Below are 21,365 nucleotides of genomic sequence, written 5' to 3'. Positions count from 1 at the left end.
GACTGTCTTAGACTATATTATATTTGGGGTAAAAATCCAGACAATTGCACACAGGGCATGGCTGAAATGAATAAGAAGACAATTCCTTAGTTATATAGCATATGTAAAATAAAACGTTTCCTCTAATATCTGTAACATTTTTCTTTGTTCAGTCAGATATGCCAATTTATTTATTGATCCAATTCCTAAGCATCAGCTTTCTTTTCCACTTTCTCACCAATTCTTGCCAAAGATTTGGAAGATTCCAAATCTTCATCAAAAACTTTTTTGAATAAAGTTTAAAAAATCTTAGAAGAACACAAAAGAGTAATTCAGAGATCAAAGGCTTTAAACTGACAATATCTCCTGCTGCTGAGCACTATTTAAAAAATAAATGGACTGATAAAAATAGCCTTTGAATCCTAGACAGAACAACACTGTTGTTTGATTAATTTTAAGATTAACCCTTGAAAATGCTTCTTGCAATGGGAGCTGGTGCTGAGTGGCTGGCTTAGCATGCTAACACAGTTCTGGATAATTAGTTTGCAAGGATTGGTGGTGGTGGTGTTTTCCCAGATAACGAATGATATATTTAATCTTTTTCTTTTTTTCTGAGATGGAGTTTTGCTCTTGTTGCCCAGGCTGGAGTGCAATGGTGCGATCTCCTGCCTCCACCTCCAGAGTAGCTGGGATAACAGGCACATGCCAACACATCTGACTAATTTTTTTATTTTTAGTAGAGACGGGGTTTTACCATGTTGGCCAGGCTGGTCTCAAACTCCTGACCTCAGGTGATCCACCTACCTTGGCCTCCCAAAGTGCTAGGATTATAGGTGTGAGCCATCATGCCCGGCCTTTTTCTTTGAGACAGGGTCTCACTCTTTCATCTAGGCTGTAGTGCAGTTGTGCAATCATAGCTCACTGAAGCCTCAGTCTCCCAGTCTTAAGGGATCCTCCTACCTCAGCCTTTCAAGTAGCTGGGACTACAGGCATGTACCATTATGCCCTGATCATGTTTGTATTTTTTTGGTAAGGCAGGGTCTTGCTATGTTGCCCAGGCTGGTATGGAATCCCTGGGCTCAAGTGGTCTGCCTGCCTTGATCTCCCAAAGAGGTGGGATTACAGGCATCAGCCACTGCTCCTGGCCTGTGTTTTATCTTAAGCAGAGCAAGTGCTTGAATGGTCCATCTACCTGCCCATCATACCTGGTGTTGAATGAGCTTGATACGATCAAGCATGTCATTCATTTTCATATCCTGCTCATCCACTGTCTTCTGAAGCTGCCTGTTTTCCTTGTCTGAATTTTCGAGCTTCCTTAGGGCTTCAGAGAGTTCTGATGACAACTCCTCCACCCGTTTTCTAAAGCAAAATAACAGCCATAGGAGGACAGACTTCAGTGCCCATGTGGGCAGACCGTGGAGCTGACCCCATGGGAAGTCGTTGCTCTCCAACTCTTGGGCAGCTGCTCAAGAGGGACAGAACCTCTCTCTGGAGGTAAGCCTGGCACCTGTTGGAGGTTTGTTCCTTCTCAGCCATCAAGGATTCCTTCTGCAGCTTCTGAAGTTCTCGCTGTAGTTCCTGGATGGTGTCTGCTTTCTGCTTGTCCAGGAGGAGGGAGTTCTGCAGTTTTCTCTGAGCGTCCTCCAGGTTACTGCCTGCCAGCGCCACCGCTTCTTTGCACTGAGCTGCTTGCTGAGCTACGGAAGCCGGGAGATGGCCATGTGAGACAGGAGGGTGTAGGAAGATCACACTCCTGTCAGCCTGGCTGAGCAGTTTTTCCTTTCATTTTGTGCCCTACTTCAGTTCCCAGTCTGTCCTCATTTCTCTCCATTTCACAATCAGTCCTAAAGAGCTCTGTTAAATTATCTGTCTTTGTCTACTCCTCAGCTGTGGACACCTTCTGGACTAAAATTAAACAAATTGGTAGAAATTTCTCAGTACCTCCTGTGTGACTCATCCTGCCGTTAGGGACAAATCCTGACTGTCCTGGAGTTTAGAGACTGCCGAGGGAGGCTTGCTGACCCACCGTCCTAGAGAACCCTATCATGTTACATTCGCACAGACTGGCCTCAGAAGAGAGATCAACGTGGCTTAGAAAGCTTGGAGATGGATGAGCAGAGGAAGAGAAGCTGAGATGTAGAAGAAGGAGGAGGAGGGGAATTCCAGGAGTGGGGATTGTTAGAGCAGATGCCTGGTGAGGGGAATGGGAAGGTGTGTGGGAGGGTAGAAGACATCAGTTTGACTGGAAAGGGAAGTGGGGAGGAACGGTGCATGATAGAGTTGAGTAGTGGATGGATGGCGGGGCTTTGGAGGGCTTTGGAAGCCTAAGAGAAATTCTTAGATGTGGTTTAGTGGGTTCTTCAGCAGGAATCCATCATAAAAAAAAAAAAGTGCTTCAGGAAAATTGGAATGCATTAGAATGGAAAAAAACTTCCAGCAATATCCTTCAAGTCCATACTTTTACCTCCACTGGGTAAGAGGGGAAGGCAGCTACAAAGTCAGCGCTGAGGCTCCAAGTTTTGGAGTTACCTATAGAGAAAGTGAGCTACACAGAGGAGGGAGCTGACTGAAGAATGAGTAAGAGAGGAAGGAGAGTCTCTAGATGACTACAATCAAAGCAGGAGAGAAAAGAAAACAATGGGGAGGTTTGTGGGAGAATGATGTCTCCAAAGATGAGAAACAAGCTTTGAGGTGTGAGTAGCCAACAGCGTCAAGGAACACAGCACTAAAGGAAGGTGAGGAAGAAAGCCAGGCTTGGATCTTATCTTATAAATTGACAAGTAATTCATATAACATAAATTTAGCCTCCCCCTCTTCCTTTTTATGAGACAGAGTCTCACTCTATTGCCCAGCCTCGAGCGCACCGGCATGATCTCAGCTCACTGTAACCTTGACTTCTTAGGCTCAAGTGATCCTCCCACCTCAGCCTCCCATGTAGCTGGGACTACAGGTGCACGCCACCATGCCTGGCTAATTTTTGTATGTTTTGTAGAGATGAAGTTTTGCCATGTTGCCCAGGCTGGTCTTGCACTCCTCGGCTCAAGTAATCTGCCCACCTCCGCCTCCCAAAGTGATGAGATTATACGTGTGAGCCACTATGCCTGGCAAATTTATCCTTTTAAAGTGTACAATTTAGTGGGTTTTTTTTTTTTTGATGCTCAAAAAGTCATGCAACCATCACCAATATCTAATTCCAGAACATTTTCATTGCCCCACAGAAACGCTGTACCCAAAGCAAGACCTCTGAGAAAGCAGACTGTGGAGGGACAAGGACATCATCCACAGTGCACGCCGCATAGAATGTATTTGGGGGCAAGAAGGAGAAAGGGAAGAAAAAGCTAGGGAAGGGAGAAGTGAATTGTGTGATGAGGGCCTGGAGAAGCTGGAGAGGAATATGGTGTAAAGGACAGAGCCCTGCCTTCCTGTGGCCAGGAAGGCAGGGTCTTCAGGCAGACTGCTGGGAGAATGGTGGGGGAGGTGGGGTGACTCCAGAGAGCAGGTGAGTTTGGGAGTGGGTGAAGGAATTCAAGAGGGCAGTGGCCACTGCTGTGAGGTACTGGATGAGCCCCTGAGAAGGTCTGCAGTGAGTCATTGGAGGAGGGGGAGGGGAAGTGGCCACTGGGAGAGAGAAGGTGGCTGTTCTAGCCCCAAGAAAAATGTGGTAGGGACAGCACCTGTGGGGGGCCTCACCAGCCAGCCTCTGCTGCTGCTTGGCCTCTTCGAGACTGTTCTTCAGCTTCTGGACCTCTGTCTGCAGGGCCTCGCACTCCACATCCTTGGACTTGTCCTGCTTAGCCTCCCTGATGGTCATTTCAAGTTCTGTGGTCACGCACTGCTGCTTCTCCAGCTCCTTTTCCTTTTTCAGGAGGCAGTTCTGAACCTGTGCCAGTTTCTTCTCCAGCTCACACAGCATTTCATCTTTCTCTTGGAGGAACTGAAGAGAGCAAAGTGCAAATGCTGAGACAGGTCTGAGCGGCAGTGGGTGAAGGCAGTGAGAGGTTGTCTCAAGCCCTCATCCAAGACAGCGGCACCCCCTGCCTGGACCTTGCACGAACCTCCCTGCCTCCCCTCCTGTTCCCCTCAGGCTATTCTACACGTAGTCAAGAGATGGAGTCTTTATTATTATTTTTGAGATGGAGTCTCTCTCGCTCACCCAGACTGGAGTGCAGTGGCATGATCTTGGCTTACCGCAACCTCCCAGGTTCATGTGATTCTCTGGCCTCAGCCTCCCAAGTAGTTGGGATGACAGGTGTCTGCCACCACGCTCAGCTAATATTTGTATTTTATAGTAGAGATGGGGCCTCACCATTTTGGCCACGCTGGTCTCGAATTCCCAACTTCAAGTGATCCACCTGCCTCGGCCTCCCAAAGTGTTGAGATTACAGGTGTGAGCTACCACGCCCAGCCTTTTATTATTTTAGTTGAGTTTAGTTTTAGTTTTTGATGCAGGGTCTCACTCTGTTGCTCAGACTGGAATGCAGTGGTACGATTGTAGCTCAATGCAACCATGACCTCCTAGACTCAATTGATCATCCCACCTCAGCCTCCCTGTTATAGCAGGTGGCTAGTCAGATGTGAGCAGGGCAGGAGAGGGCTTCCCTGCCACATACACCAGGGTTGTCAGGCGACCATCAGGTGATGGTCAGGAGGTTAATTGTCTCTCTAAAGTAATAATTGTTCACAGCTGGTGCCAGGGAAAGGCCGTCTCCGAATAGATAGAAAACACCTGACACTGGGATCAGCGGATGCCTGGTAAGATCTCAGGAGTTGGGAGAGTGGTGAGAAGTAACGCAGGACCCCAGAAGTAGGCCACGTTATAAAACCCCAAGACAAGGGGTCAAATGGCACACTTGGTCTCTCAAGCCACCCCCTTCACTCTCTTTCAAGTGTACTTTCCTTCCTTTCATTACCACTCTAAGGCTTTTAAAATACGTTCACTCCTTCCTGCTCTAAAATGTGCCTCAGTCTCTCCTTCTGCCTAATGCTCCTCAGTCAAATTCTTTCTTCTGAGGAGGCAAGATTTGAGACGATAATGGATAACTACCACTGCTAACATCCTGAGTAGTTGGGACTACAGGCGTGTGCCACCACACTCAGCTAGTTTAAAAATTTTTTGCAGAGATGGGGGTCTCGCCATGTTGCCCAGGCTGGTCTCAGTCTCCTGAGCTCAAGTGATCCTACCTTGGCTTCGCAAAGTTCTGAGATTACAGGCATGAGCCACTGCGTCCAGCTAGAGAGGGGGGTCTTAAAAGTGCAAGTCAGATCTTTTGCCTCAGCTCAAAATCCTCCACTGGCTTCCATCTCTTAGAAAAAGGAGGAAGTCCTTACAATCACCCCATGGTCTGGTCCTAGGCTACCTGTCTGACCTCAACCCTTGCCACCCCCACCCCTCTCTGCTTCCACTGATCTCCTAGAACAGTCCAAGCAGACTCCACCTTAGGATCTTTGCATTTGCTGTTCCCTCTGCTTGGAATATTCTTCCTGAAGACCTCTGCCTGGGTGGCTCCCTCACTTCCTTCAAATCTCTGCCCAAATGTCACCTTATCAGAAAGGACTTCTCTGACCATCCTGTGTAAAACCGCCACCAAGCTGTTTGAGGGATTTATCAGTGTCTGACATGGATATGTCAGTATTATGTATTAATTTTGTTTACTGGCTATCTCCCCCCACAGGAGTGTAAGCTCCACAAGAGGAGGGATGTTGCAGGTTTTACATATTCGTAGCATCGAGAACAGTGCTTGGCATATCTTAGGGCTCAAAATATTTGTGGAGTGAATATACGAATGACTCGAGGCTGTTTACCCAGACTCCATGCCTTGTCATCGTCTCTCCAAATGCCTCTGTTTTGATGGGCATATCTCCTCTGTGCCTTGAAACAGGAGGTTTTCATGACCAGCCAGTCTATCAACTGGATTCTTCTTCTCTTTATTTGAGACTGAGTTTTGCTCTTGTTGCCCAGGCTGGAGGGCAGTGGGGCAATCTCAGCGCACTGCAACCTCCCCTCCTGGCTTCAAGCCATTGAAGCCAGGAGGGGAGGCTGAAGCCAGGAGGGGAGGTTGCAGTGTGCTGAGATTGCCCCTGAGCCTCCCAAGTAGCTGGGATTAAAGGTGTGCACCACCATTCCCGGCTAATTTTGTAATTTTCTTTTTTTTAGTAGAGATGGGGTTTCACCATGTTGGTCAGGCTGGTCTCTAACTCCTGACCTCAAGGGATCCACCCGCCTCAGCCTCCCAAAATGCTGCGATTAAAAGCATAAGCCACCGTGCCCAGCCCTCAACTGGATTATTTTGAATAGCTCTGACAGAAGTTCAGAGTCAGAAAAGTACTGACTATAAAAGTTTGCATTGGTTTCACGAGCTTTCTGTTCTTGGTTCAATTTCTAGACTTTTCTAGGAACTTGATTTATGTTGGCAGCAACAGTTCTTTTAGGGCACAGCTCCGTTAATATTATCAAACTGCCTATTTACATATTTATAAGATATTTGTAATTTTTTGTTTTGTATTTTGTTTTTGTTTTTTGAGACAGGGTCTCATTCTAGTGTCCAGGCTGAAGTGCACAGCATGATCACGACTCACTGCAGCCTCCACCTCCTGGGCTCAAGTGATCCTCTGGCTTCAGCCTCCTAAGTAACTGGGACTACAGGTGTATGCCACCATGCCCAGGTACTTTGTATTATTTGTAGAGACAGGGTCTCATCATGTGGCCCAGGCTAGTCTCAAACTCCTGGGCTCAAGAGATCTCCCCACCTCGGCCTCCTAAAGTGCTGGAATTGCAGGCGTGAGCCACTGGGCCCAGCCAGATGTTTGTAATTTCAAAAGTGAAATTCACTTGAAATTCTCAATAAGGCTACCTGTTATTTTATATCATTTCCTTCCACTATCAAGCATAAAAAGAGTATAAGGGAACAATGCAAGTAACTGTGTCCCAAATGCTCCTGCTACCTTGCAGGGCTTGGGAAAAGTCAGTGCCTCTGTTATGGTCCCTGCGTAATCAGATTAATTTATTTCGTGTGATGAGAAATACCAAAACAATGCTGAGAATTGCGCCTGGGCCTGAAGAGCCTACTGTCTCATTGTGCTTGTGTTGAGGCTCCCGAAGCAATCACCACAGGTGAAGGCAGAACTGGTTCTTGCCAGGGCGTGGCCTCACAGCTGCCTCCAACTAGAGTTCCTCACTTTACCTTGTCTTTCTTCAAAGCGAGCTTTTGGGTTTCGGCGAACTGCAGCTGCAGCTCCTGCAGGTGGCACTGCAGGATGGCAAGGTCCTTATCCTTCCTCTCGATGTGGGCAGATGTCTCCTCCCGTAGCCCATGCAGGTCCAGCTCCAGCTTCATCATGTCTACCATGGGGCAGGACAGAGTGCTATGCTCAGAGGAGGGCTGGGCTTCCTTATGGCTCCCCTGCCACTACAGCCGGCAGCCCTGGTTTACCTTTCAAGATGTTTTTCTTCTGTTCTGACACGGCCTCTAGTTCCATGCGCAGGTCCTTCACCAGGTTCTGGTACTCCTCCACGTGCAGGCACTGGCTGTCTTTCTGCTCCTGCAAGTGCTTCAGGATCTAGCAGACCAAAGAACAGGGCAGGATGAGGAGGTGGGGGAGAATGGAGAATGCTTTCTAAAATGCCCACTGTCTACACGCAACAGTCGGTAGGGCATAGTAATAAAGTAATGGTTGCTGGGGGCCAGGGGATGGGTGTGCGGAGTGACTGCTAATGGGCACAGAGCTTCTTCTGGAGTGACACAAATGTTCTGGAATTAGGTAGTGGTGATGATTTCCCAACCTCGTGAATATACTAAAAACCAATGGTGAATTTTATACTTTGTCCATTATATCCCAATTAAAAAATTTTTTTGAAAAAGAGACTAAAACCAAAGGATATTGTAGACTTCTCAGGCTCACATGGAATATGCATAAAAGTACCATCCCTTCCTCCCTGAGATAGACAGTTGTTTATGGAGTATCTACTGTGTGCCCAGCACTGTCCTGGGTGTTAGGCATGGGTCTATTAATATTTTCCAAGCAAATAATGTGGAGCAAAGGACATAGACAAATCCTTGCCCCCATGGAGCTGACCTTGTGGGGTGAGATGAAGAGCATGATAAGTAGTGACTTACAGAAAATATTAACAGTTGTTAAGTACTATGGGGGAAACAAGAGCTAAGGAGAATGGAAGGGCATGGGCGGGGGAGGCGCATGTTGGAATTTTAAGTAGGAGCATAAGCTGGCCTCCCTGTGAAGGTGGCCTCTGAACTGAGACTTGCTGGAGGTGAGCTTTCAGGTAGGGAGACTAGCCAGGGACACGGTCTGTGGAGGGAACATGGAAGAGGTAAGCACAGCTGGCACGGAGCAGGCAATGGGGATAGCAGGAGGAGATGAGGTGAGGAGCTAGGTTGTTACATCGTGTGGGGCTTGGGGTCGTTCTGTAAGACATTTGGCTTCTACCCTGAAGGAGAGGGGAATCCCTTCCTCACCAAGAGAAGGCAGGAACACATGACTGAGGAGGAGCAATTCATTGCCTGGGCATCAGGGACGTTGGGGAGAGTTATTTGTGTGATTTCAGAGCTGCCAGGAGGGAGGGTAGCAGCATGACTCCAGGAGGTGACAGCTAGAGAGATTCAACGCAGCCACTGCAGGACCCAGCAGTGGGCACTGCAGGGACTTGAAGCCCCACACTGTGCTATACTGGCCGAGGGGAGGAGAGGCCTGCTGGAAAAAGCTGACATGTGGCTCTCGTTCCTGATGGTGCCCCAGGGAGCATGGAGGCTTTGGAAAGGAAATATAACACAGCAGGGGAAGGTGCATTCTGCTTCTTGGGGAAGTTTGTTTCATTAAAAAAAAAAAAAAAAAGGAGTCTTATGAAATTTTTTTGCTCTAGGTCAGGATGTGAATAACATGAAACTGATCTTTAAAATAAATATTGACAGATGTCCAAGGAAGAACTACAAAGTTCAATATTGATCCCTTGTTCATCCAACTTCCTGGGATTGAAAAGTCCTGGAAAGAGGAGTCTCCTCCTCCCCGACTAGAGAAGCCCTTGGGGAGCTGACGTGTTGTTTACTCCCTCTGCCACCCCACTTTGCCCCCATTTCGGCATCAGTCTTGGTGCGTGCAGGCATGCCAGCACCTGCCCAGTGTGGCCTCCTGTGGCTGGCTTTGCCAGGTAGCAAGTTCATTCAGGACTGACTTAACAGGATCTCACCTAGGAGGACACCTGGCCATGTTTTAACTCCTGGTTCATCCATTTTTTTTTTTTTTGAGATGGAGTCTCACTCTGTGGCCCAGGCTGGAGCGCAGTGGCATGATCTCATATCCCTGCAACCTCGACCTCCTGGGTTCAAATGATTGTCCTGCCTCGGCCTCCCTAGTAGCTAGGACTACAGGCATGTGCCACCACACCTGGCTAATTTTTGTATTTTTAGTAGAGATGAGATTTCTCTATGTTGGCCAGGTGGGTCTCAAACTCCTGACCTCAAGTGATCTGCTGGCCTTGGATTCCCAAAGTGCTAGGGTTACTGGCATGAGCCACCACACCTGGCCGATCAATTCTTGTTATTTGTTTCCAGGGTTTAACTGCATATTTCTTACTAGAATCAACTTTTGATACTGCTTTGAATTTTGCAAACAGTGAGTTTTCAAAAAAAAAGCAGGGGGAATGAAATTGGATTAATAATCTTTTCTAAATTAGCTACTTTTGAACTCTAGCCAGACACTGGGAGGCTGGATGGTCCTTTTGAATCTAGCAAGGCAACAGAAGTACTGTGTCCCTTAAGTGCACTGTTAGAAGAGATAGGTGCAATTCCAAAATTGAATGCTGCCTGTCTTTGGGGTTTGCCATATATTATACACAGTATAATTTTATATATTTTATTTATAAAATAAAATATATAACAGTATATATTTTATTTATAAAATAAAATATATAACAGTATATATTTTATTTATAAAATCTATATAACTCTATTTTATTTTTAATATATAACAGTATATATTTTATAACAGTGTATATTTTATTTATAAAATAAAATATAAACTATCAAATAAAAATAAAAAATAAGTAGGGAAGTCCAGAGTCAAAACCCAGCTCAGCCTGATCCCAGTGGGCACAGATCAACAAATTTCTCCCACCTTTTTGATGTCTTCACACTCTTCTGAGGAGCTAGGAGGGTATCTGTGGGTGGCTGTATAGGAAGCAAAGTCTGCCTGTAGTTTTATCAAAGCCTCTTCACGCTCCAGAACCTGCAAATAAGCTTAGGTCAGTTATGCTGGATGATCAATGGAACATGCTTGTTACCATGACTATTATTTCAGAGTGTTCCTTTCTGCAGCATAAGTTTGTTGTAGAATTATACAATTCATCAGGCACTCCCTGTGGGGTAGGGAGAAGGAATTAAGCTCCCCATCTTAAATCAAGGTTCTCTAAGGCATATGTGATTTGTCTCAAGTTCATCAATGCCCAAACTTGCACTCTCCCCTAAACCTCCGTGTGGTCCATTTGATGAGGCAGAAGAAGGTTCTTCAGGGGCTGTGATGGAGAGATGTACCTAATCTATCCAGAGGACAGGATACAAAGTTTGAGAATTAAAGAAGAAATAAGAAACAAACGGAATTTTTCCTTATAGAGTATGTGACTGTGTGTATACTTTTTTTTTCAAAAATTAAAAAATATGAAATTTTGGTTTTAATTTTATGCTTTTTTGAATTTGTTGAAAATAATTCAAACAAAACCCAAGCATGGAAAAGTGAAACCCCCTCTTCACTTATTCTCCCCTCTCTCACTTCCACTAAGGGAGAGGACAGTATTGAAAATTTAGTTTGTACTTATATATTAGCATTATGATCAGAGATAAAACAAAAGTACGACTGAACTATATATGGGACTCTGCAACTTATTCTCGACAATAAGTCACAAACCTACTTCCATGCAGCTCTTACAGATGTGCTTAGTCCTTTTTACTGGTTGCATATTATTCCACAATAGGAATATCTCTTTAATTATTTCTCTTAATCTCTTTAATCATTTCCCCACTGATGGGCAATTAGGTTGTTGTGTGAGAGATTTTAAGATTCTTTATCTCAAACTATGTGGGTGGGGAGATGCATATCACGGAGAATATGGATGAAGGTGAGGTAAGTACATATAACACATTTGAGGATTCTTGGTGAAAAAGATTAATTTAGGTGACTCTTTGTCCCTCCTTTTCTTCCCCACGTCTTGATTGTGGGTCTCTCAGAGACATGTTCTAGAAGGCACTTACCAAAGCATTACTGCAGGCCAGCTTATTTCGAAGTTCTTGAATGAGATCATCCTGTTCAGAGACTTTTTGCCAGACTTCAGACAGTCGTTTCAGGGTCTCCTGATGCTCTTGAATCATGCAAGGAGAAGTGTATATCCGCACCTTTGAATGATCACCCTTGTTCTCAGGGTCCTGGGAGATTTAAAAATTAATGGGTTGGTTTTGTTTATAGTTTGTGAGTTACTTCAGAATTCCATGAGCATGGAAAATCTCTAGACCTACATTGTAAAGGTCTATATTCATATATGGAAATCATGGTTTCCTTAACAAAAGAAAAAATATTAACTAGTACATATACATGGTAAAAGGTCCAAATGGTTCACAAGAGTAGACACTGAAAGGTAAGTCTTCCTACATCCTAACTATGACTCAAGCCCCCTTCTCGATGACAATCCATGTTACCAGCTTTTTGGATATCATTTGGAAATATTTTATGCATATTTGTATATGCATATGTGGATAGGCATATAATTCTCACTTTTTTCTTAAAATGAGTCTTTTTTTTTCTTTTTCTGAGACAGAGTCTCACTCTGTCATCCAGGCTGGAGTGCAGTGGCGCTATCTCGGCTCATTGCAATGTCCACCTACTGGATTCAAGCGATTGCCCTGCCTCAGCCTCCCAAGTAGCTGGAATTACAGGCATGCACCACCACACCTGGCTAATTCTTTGTATTTTTACTAGAGACAGGGTTTCACCATGTTGGCCAGACTGGTCTCGAACTCCTAGGCTCAGGTGATTCACCTGCCTCAGCCTTCCAAAGTGCTGGGATTACAGGCAAAAGCCACCATACTCGGCCAACAAATGAGTCTTTCATATAGTATTTAAACATTGTGTTTTCACTTGACAATTTATTTATGATAGTTTTCATATTGTTACTTGTTGATCTGTCTTACTCCTCTTTTAAAATGAATTTCAAATTACACAAGTAATTATATTTATATTGTATCTCTAAAACATTGTAACACTACAGGTAAATTTGAATTTTTCTTTGACCATCGCTTCTAATTTCATTCTCTCTCTACTTTCCAGAGATGACAGTCTGTGCCTATTTATCTAGAACTTTTTACTATATTTACATAATATAAATGAATCTGTACAATATAAATTATGTTGGCTTTTTAGAACATAAAAAAATTTCTTTACTCAGCAAGATGTGTTAGAGATTTGTCAATGGTAGTAGTAGATGTGCTTCTATCTTGTTCTTTTAAATTGCTGTTAAATGTGTTGATCTGGTTTCCTACTGATGAGAATATAGGTTGTTTCCACATTTTTTTTTCTGAAACAAAGCTGAAAGGAATGCTTTTGCATATAAATCTTTGAGTATTTATTCTGGTAATTGTGTCCATTAAATTCATAGCAGTAGGACTGCCAGATCATATTTAAACTTGGATATTGTACTATTGTCCTTCAAATAAATTGTACCACTGAACACTGTCACCAACATGAGTATGGCTGTTTTCCTAGAACCATGTTTGTTTGTTTGTTTTAAATGTCTTTCCCTAGATCATTTGAAATCATGCATGAATGTTGCTGCCCTCTTACTGGTTTGCATTCATAAGGGGGTAAATTGATATACACGGTAAAAAAAAAAAAAACAGCAAAGCATTCTAGTTTGGATGGTAGATCACTTCCCCATTAAACTTGTCTCCCTAACCAGGCTTTTTCAGGCAAAGTTAGGAGTAGTTCATGTTCACTGAGCATGGAAGCCTCCCATGAGCAAGCTGCAGGAAGACCAGGCGGAAATCTAAAACGGACTGTAAATAATGTTCATGTAGATAATGCAGAGTCTGTGGGGGCAAATGACTGGAAAACATAACAGCAAAGCTACCAAGGAAGAAGATATCTACAGGTTTCAATATGTTCTTAATACTACTGGATGAAAAATGGAAATTAATTTAAAAGGAATAGGAGAAAAGATTCTCTGAAGTGAAGAAAAATGTAGATCTTCAGACTAAAAGGGTTAGTGGTGTTGAGTGGTTTAAGAAATAAACTAAAACACCCTGAGCCTAAAAACCTCCAGTGTTCAAAGAGATAAAACAGGTAATCTACAAAAAATGAGAAATACATTGACATCTAACAATGCATCTTTAGTACTGGGTGGTACAAGGAAATGCAGCAGTATCTTCGAAGACTTAAGGGAAGGTGCTATTGAAAGTTTGTATATCCAGCCAAACTAGCATTCAAGGATGATGACAGAAAAAACCTTGTTCAGACATGGAAATATTGAGAAATTTCTGCCACCAACAATTGTTTCTGAAAGAATTACAAAGGAATTATTTACAGCAAAAGGAAAACTCCAAGAATGCAGAAGAGATGAAGGGACTGCCAAGTACAGTAATGAGAAACAGTTGGGTTTATTTGTAATATTAAAGAAATAGATATTTCCTATGTAATATAAACAGTTCCAGAGATTTAAAAGAAGGTAAAAATCTTTCCAACTCATATATTAGAATGGCATAATCCAGACACCAATATGCGAGGAAAGTACAAAAATTTAAGCCATCAAACTAATCTCGTTTCTGAAAATGGATGCAAAAAATAAACTTTTAACAAATGTAGTAAAACACATTAAAATTATTAATAATATATTATGATCAAGTAGGATTTATTCCAGGATCATAATTGTTCGATATATGAAAATCTATTCGTGTAATCTGCTTCATTGAAGGATAGATGCTAATAAAAACATCTGATAAAATTCAACGTTCATTCCTAATAACAATTCTTGATAAGCTAAATATAAACAGTTATACTTACAATTTGAAAAAGGCTATTAAAAAGAAGCCAAGAACAGGCATTATACTTAATAGTGAAATACTAGAAATACCTCCTTTAAAGTGAGGACCAAAGCAAAGAGGCCACAATTCTACATTGCTCTAGAGGTGCTGGTCAATGTGATAAGTTGGAAAACAAGTTGTGTAAATTTTGAAAGGGAAAGCAATTTAAGAAAATCCAAGACAGTCAAGTGAAAATCTGGTAAAAGGGCTCAGTAAGGTGGCAGGAGAAGAGAGAAGTTTTCCTATATATCAGTAATAATCAATACAATTAAGCTGGGCATGGTGGCTCACATGTGTAATCCCAGCACTTTGGGAGGCTGAGGTAGGCAGATCACTTTAGGTTAAGGGTTTAAGCACAGCCTGGCCAACATGGCGAAACCCTGCCTCTGCAAAAATACAAAAATTAGCTGGTTGTGGTAGCACGCGCCTGTAGTATCAGCTACTTGGAAGGCTCAGGCAGAAGAATCGCTTGAACCCAAAACATGGAGGTTGCAATGAGCAGAGACTGCCTCACTGCACTCCAGACTGGGCGACAGAGTGAGACTCTGTCTCAAAAAAACATTAATAAAATTAAATGTATAAAAGATCCCATTTATAAAACCAGTAACACAGAAATATGTCTAGGAATAAACAGCAAGAAATATGTGAGATCTACAGAGAAAAAAATCTTACTGAAGGACACAAGAAAGCTTGCATAAAAGTAGAAATATGTCATGTTCCATAGGGCATGCTGATTTCCCCCAAATTAATACATAATTTGAAAGTTAGTCAACATAAATCTAAATTTCATTAAGAGAAGAAATAAAAAAAATGGCCAAGAAAAGAATGGAAAGCGTAGAAGAGTGAAGGAGGACCTGTCCTAAAAAGAGCTATTAAAACAAGCTACCAGTTATGGTCACTAGAAAACTCTGACACTGGAGCAGAAACTAGCAAAAAGATAAAAAGAATACAGAGTCCAGAGAAGGTCCTGGGTGCAGAAGAATCGGTTTGTGAGCTGGTACCTGAATCATTGTGGAAGGGTTGGGATGTTCAATAAATAAGGGACCACTGGAGATCCATTTACATAATAAAATTAGAGCCTTATGTCATTATACATATAATATATATATTCCAGATGGACTAAAGATAAAAACATAAAAGTGCAAATTATAAAAGTGCTAATAGAATATACAATAAACTTTTACAATCTGGAGGGTAGTGAAGGCATTTTTAAGCAAAACATAAAACCTAGAATTTATAAAGAAGGAGTGATGGATTCAACTTCTTTTTTATAAAGAATTAAAATCTTCTGTATGATGAAAAATACCATTAATAAAGTAAAATGAAAAGTTACAGACTGGGAGAAAATATTTGCAACATATGTAATGAAGCATTATTACCTGTAATACATTAAGAAGCGCCTATAAACAAATACAAAAAAGACTAACAACCCAGTAAAAAATGGGTTAACAAGGAATTCATAAAACAGAAATCCATATGACCAATATGCTTTTGAATAGTGCTCAATACTTCATTAGTGTGGTGGAGACTGCTGGGCCTTCCAGATCCCCTTTGGCGATGAAGGACTTACTGCCTTTCTGGGGGATTGTGTGGGCTGAAGAAAACTGCTTTGCCCAAGGCCAAGCACATCCCATAACTGATCAACATGGAGTCTTAAAAGCCAGCTCCCTTCCCTTCAATTTAGCAAGGCTCTGAAGGTTCATCCAGCCCGCTGCTCTGTGGGGTTGGCGGAGGCCTTTTTTGAGACTGCATCCCAGATTCTTCCTTTGCCCAACCTTGGTTTCCTCTCCTTCCTTTTACAGGTGTTAATACCAAGAGCTCTCCCAGAAATGTCCTGCACACTACTGTGTCCTAGAGTTGGCTTCTTGGGGAACCCAACCTGCAACTATTAGAACTAAGGAAACGAAAATTGTAACCAGTGAACGTTTTCCCCTTACCCATCAGGGTTTAGCACAATCTTAAAAGAATGAAAACATACAGTGCAGATGGGTGTGGGAAAATACACTCTCTTAATTATTCTTGGTAAAAGTGTAAACTGGTAGAACCTTTTTGACATATAACTTAGAAGTATCTTTAAACAATAAAAATAAGCATATCTTTTGATCCAGCAATCACATTTCAAGAATTATCGAACAGAAATAGGAAGGTAATTACAGCTTGTTTGTAAAAGAGAGGAAAACACAGGTCAGTAGGTGGTACATCCATACTACCAAATACAAGGTAGTAAGTAAATTAAGTTGTTAAGATGTGCATTTTAAGCTGGGCGCGGTGGCTCATGCCTGTATTCCCAGCACTTTGGGAGGCTGAGGTGGGCAGATCACTTTAGGTTAAGGGTTTAAGCACAGCCTGGCTAACATGGCGAAACCCTGTCTCTACTAAAAATACAAAAATGAGCTGGGCACGGTGGTGTGCGACTGTAGTCTCAGCTAGTCTAGAGGCTGAGTTGGGAGAATCACTTGGACCTGGATGGAGGAGGCCACAGTGAGCCAAGATCACACCACTGCATTCCAGCCTTGGCAACAGAGTAAGACCCTGTCTCGGAAAAAAAAAAAAAAAAAAAAAAAAAAGAAAAACCCTTTTATAAAAAAAAAAAAAAAAAAAAAAAAAAATGTGCATTTTAAAAGTAAATTGCAAAACCACATTGATAAATAACCACTTAGATAAAAAGAACCTCCTGCCCATTTATATATGTAACTGTATATAGCACAAGCCCCTAGCGGATTCTCAACACATGAGTCAAGTGATTACCTAAGAAGGGGAGAATGATGGGGAAGAGGTTCAACGCAGACTTTCATATTTAATCTCTGCACTTCTGTCTAGAGAGCCTATAATAATTGTATTGCTTGTGGAATTAAAACAGCAATTAAAAGAAAAAAGAAATAAATCAGGTGTTTTGACTCTTCTTTTCCCATGTTTCATAGCTTTTTCCTCCTATTTGATCCTGAAATTGTGGTGTTCATGAGTACTGTGGTCTAGTAGAGCCCCCTGCCGGACCCCCATGAGAACCAAGAAAAGATTGGACCTTGTTAGGGACAGCTGCGGGTATTAACATGTGAAACGAAGAGGAAGGAGGCAGGGTTGAGCAGAGGGAGATGAGCTGTGATGCAATCTCAACAGAGGCTTGGCTAACCCCAAGGGGAACTGCGGGCTAGAGCTTATTTGGTAATTCTCTTTTGGCCTTATTTGAAGTGATGGCTGTTTGTATTAATTAAAGAGCCTCAAAATTTGAAGAAGCAATCTTTCAGGAGATGTGAAAGCTGGAGGTTCAAAAGCTGAGGTCTACAAAATCAAGGGCAGGAAGTGATATCTGGGTTGAGGTTTGGGTTTCCAGTGGAGAAGGCTGGGACTGTCTGAGGGGACCACTTGGGAGCATGTCCACTTGCCTGGATTGAATGGCATGGCTTAAGTCCTACCTGACCAATGATCCCACTGAGCTCCCCCTCCAACATCTTCACTTGGCATTCTAGTAATTTGACGTTGCTTAGGGAAGACTGGTATTTATCCCTGTAGAGGCTTAAGCTCCTTTCTAGGGAGGCGATCTTGTCCCCGGCCAAGGCGAGTTGCTCTTGTGCCAAATGGAGCTTCTCCTCTGTGTTCTTGTTGTGATTTCCCATTTCCTCCTCATAGAGAATCACCTGTAGGTGTAGGAATAAATCCATATTGAGCCCATGGAATCATCTAACAAGGAAAGGATGTGGTTGTAAGGCTCCCTGCAGAGAAGTCTTGTATCTAAACCAGAAGACCAGATGAACAGAAGAGAGGCTGCACAGATCTGAACGCTACAGCATGTATCAAGATGTTAATGATTAGAAATAAAAAAGATGGCCATAGTTAGAGGTAAGCTCCCTCAAGGCAGGGACCATATTTATTTCCCATCCTGCTCAGCATGTGGTAGGAACTCAACAGATACTTGCTAGTTGATTAATAGGAATGAATTTGTATAACTCCATTTTTTTTAAAGGGCTTGAAATGCCAGTATTCTTTCTTTCCCAGGCATTCTCTAGAGGTCAAATTTAGAAAATGTAGACTTCCTCCTGCACACAGGACCATGTCAACCAAATTTCCAAGAGACAGGTGGGGACCATGACCCAAAGTTCCTCTGGGATTTGCTCAGTCCTTATTTAGATTTCTTTTCTTCCTCAGCAAGTAGTCAACGAACTGACATATTTATTGAAAGCTCATGAGCATTGTGTTAAGTGCAGAGGAGATATATACATATAGTAGACATATGCTCACCCCTCAAAGAATTTAAAACTTTCACAATCTTGGGGAGATAAGATTTAAAATGAGTAAACAGCTGTAGGTAGTTGAGTGTGCTAAATAGTGTGACTTGAATTTTATGTGTTGAAGGAGTTAACAGCAGAATAGTCATTAAGGAAGGCTTCATATTAGTTCAAATAATCCAACATAGAATGCTGATAGAACACGTTCCATTAGTTGAAGCTAATTATAATTGCTGCTTGTCATTTGAGATTCTTCTTAGGAAAGGATAACTTCATGTAAGGTGTCCACTAAGTAAGAAGAGGAGAGGAATATTTTATATTCAAATATTGTAACTGAAGCTGTCAGTGGCCAGCCCATATCCCCTGGGCGCTTGCTATTTCTTTGCAAGCTAACCCCATTCCCACTGCAAGCTTATTCAACTCTGCCCGAGGGCTTCTCTGACCACAGGAGCCCTTACAGTCAGAGAGGCAAGACAGGGTAGATTAGAAGGTCTTGGGAGTTAATGCCCTCAGGAGAAGCCCTCAACCAATGACTGGGGTGTGTTGGTGGGTTCACTCTGAGGCATGTTCTACACTGTCTCTAAGGGACTGAGCAAGCAGTCTGCTCAATACTGATGTCCTTTATGTGCTTCCTGTTCTTCTTGACTCACTCGCTCATGTGCTTCCAGGAATCATCTCTGGAATTAGTTACTTGTATTTATATCCTTGTCTTAGAGTCTGCTGCGTAGTGAACCCAACCTTAGAGAGAAGTTTGATGAGGCTGTGTGAGACATTGGGGGAACTTGGCAGAATGCTAAAGTGATTTTCTCAATGCTTTCCCGGTTTGGGATCTTAAGTGACTGTTATTTGCCAAGTCCCATATCTACTCTCCTACTCTTCCTTAGTAATAGAACCTTGACTTTATTGGGGGCAGCAATGCACCTCCTAAAACACCACATTTCTTAGGCTTCCTAGAAAGTAGCTGTTGCCATGTGACTAATTCTGGTCAGTAATAGTTAAGTGAAGGTGTTGTGGCTTCTGGAAAGTGTCCTTAAAAGGAGGGGAATGTGTCTTTCCCTTCCACCCTTGTCACCTGGTCCCCTGGCCATTTATCTGGATTATTTGGAACAAGGATGTGGCTGGGCATGGTGGCTCACGCCTTCAATCCTAGCACTTTGGGAGGCTGTGATGGGCAGATCACCCGAAGTCAGGAGTTGAAGACCATCCTGGCTAACATGGTAAAACCCCATTTCTACTAAAAATACAAAAATTAGCTTGGTGTGCTGGCATGTGCCTGTAATCCCAGCTACTCAGGAGGCTGAGACGGGAGAATCACTTGAACTCGGGAGGCAGAGGTTGCAGTGAGCTGAGGTTGCGCCACTACACCCCAGCCTGGGCAACAGAGTGAGACTTTGTTTCAAAAGAAAGGATGTGATGGTTGGAGGTCCAGCAGGCACCTCCAAGGAGACTTGGAGAATGGAAGCCTTGAGCTGATGATGGTGGAACCCAAGGATAGATCCTTAGGTATCTGATGACACATGCAGTTGCCATGACAGCAACAGACCACCTGTCTTTGACCTTTTTACATATGACATAGAAATAAAGTATCTTATTTATTTCCTGTTACATGCAGCTAAATAGAATCCCAACTCGTTCAAGGTTGCTTTATCCAGGTTGGACCTTTTGTTTCAGTTGTCGTGAACCAGTAAGTTTTAACACAGCTCTGCGCTATCTTTTTAAAAAACTATGTTTGTACTCACAGGTTTAGTCACAGATTATATTTGTAGGATTAGGACAACCTTTCTCTGTTCCTCCCACTCTCAGTTCTTTTCAGCAAATTTTCACTAGATCATATTTCCTTTTTAAAAAGTCGATGGTCTTTAAGGTCCCTCCTGAAGTCCTTGAAGTTAGTCCTTAAGCAACAGCACCATCCAAAACACTCCTTGAATTTTTTTTTTCTTCTCTGTCCTTCCAAGAGGAACCTAACTCCTTGCAATTTTATCTTTAAATCTAAAGAAAGAAAATGCCAAGGGAAACCCCAGGATGGAAGAGTGTGCCTGGCCCATCACTTAGAACCCATGGTTTATTGTACTGCTCAAGTGGTTTCAGTGCTGCAGCTTTGGGTCCTTGGAATTTACTTGGGATTCTACAGAGATGCTACTCTTTGGCTTAGAAAATACCACCCTGGAACATGAAAGGGAATTAATATCCTAAATATACTTAAGTGAAATCTATATGATCTAAAACCTCAGTCTGAAAAAATTATCTAGTACTCTCAATGACTGACCTGCATTCAATGTCTGGTTATGTTACCTACTGTGTAGGTGCCAGGAATTTATATGTTATCAAGACCTTATTTTTCTAAAAATGGTGGATTTAATGTATCTTATACCTCTTTTGTAACCCTCAGAGACCTACAGTCTTTTGCATTTAAATTGCAATGGTAATAGGATGGAGAAGATGGACTTACACACACACACACACACACACACACACGCACGCCTGCATATACACTCCACATATTCCACATGCATGAATACTGTAGCTCTCACCCAGTTATGCCATTCAGTTTAGTTTCCTTCTGCTCAGCTTCAAAAAGATCAAGAATTAAAGAAGGAAGCTTTATAAAACCTGCTCGAGAAGTTGCAAAGCTCTCCTAAGTCCAGCATCTGCTTTCTAGTGGGCTTGGTCTGATTTCTGCAGGTACCTGAGAATGTGGGGTATTTCCATGGTTAATCTGTCTATACCTCATCTTCTTTCAGTTTGCAGTGATGGTGCAGAAGAACCAGGTCGGAAGTCTGCTTCTCTAGGATGGACTGATACTGCAGGAGAGAACAGTAAGAAGTCTGCAACTCCTCTGTGCGAAACTCCAGTTCTTGTTGAAGGGCCAGCAGTTTTTTCTTCAGTTGCTGGAGTTGTCTCAGATGACACTGTTTACTGGACCCAAACTCCATCTCTGACTCCTCGAATGCTAATGCCTGTGCTTGCTTCTTGTTCTACAATAGACACAGGATACACAGAAAAGGATTTAGATTATAACTGAGGATTTATTCATTCCTGGATTTTTTCATTTGTTCAATCTTTCACATCCATCTATCCATCTTTTTATCTA

General features: G+C 42.7%; 1 protein-coding gene across 2 annotated transcripts in view; it reads right to left on the bottom strand.

Moving 5' to 3' along the window:
• The window catches only part of PMFBP1 (polyamine modulated factor 1 binding protein 1), a 52,032-nt gene that overhangs the window by 13,399 nt on the left and 17,268 nt on the right, over positions 1 to 21,365 (bottom strand). For both annotated transcript variants that reach the window (XM_037742343.1, XM_017539354.2), the window contains 9 exons: positions 21,001 to 21,249; positions 17,465 to 17,686; positions 11,235 to 11,405; positions 10,105 to 10,215; positions 7,410 to 7,536; positions 7,161 to 7,318; positions 3,670 to 3,913; positions 1,487 to 1,676; positions 1,185 to 1,338 (listed from right to left, as the gene is read on the bottom strand). In XM_037742343.1, the coding sequence (XP_037598271.1) occupies positions 1,185 to 1,338; positions 1,487 to 1,676; positions 3,670 to 3,913; positions 7,161 to 7,318; positions 7,410 to 7,536; positions 10,105 to 10,215; positions 11,235 to 11,405; positions 17,465 to 17,686; positions 21,001 to 21,207 (1,584 nt within the window). In that variant the 5' untranslated portion in view covers positions 21,208 to 21,249. The remainder of the gene's footprint in view (positions 1 to 1,184; positions 1,339 to 1,486; positions 1,677 to 3,669; positions 3,914 to 7,160; positions 7,319 to 7,409; positions 7,537 to 10,104; positions 10,216 to 11,234; positions 11,406 to 17,464; positions 17,687 to 21,000; positions 21,250 to 21,365) is intronic.

Source organism: Cebus imitator, unplaced genomic scaffold, assembly GCF_001604975.1.
Source record: "Cebus imitator isolate Cc_AM_T3 unplaced genomic scaffold, Cebus_imitator-1.0 Scaffold118, whole genome shotgun sequence".
Lineage (NCBI taxonomy): Eukaryota > Metazoa > Chordata > Mammalia > Primates > Cebidae > Cebus > Cebus imitator.
This window is presented reverse-complemented; position numbering and strand designations above follow the sequence as displayed.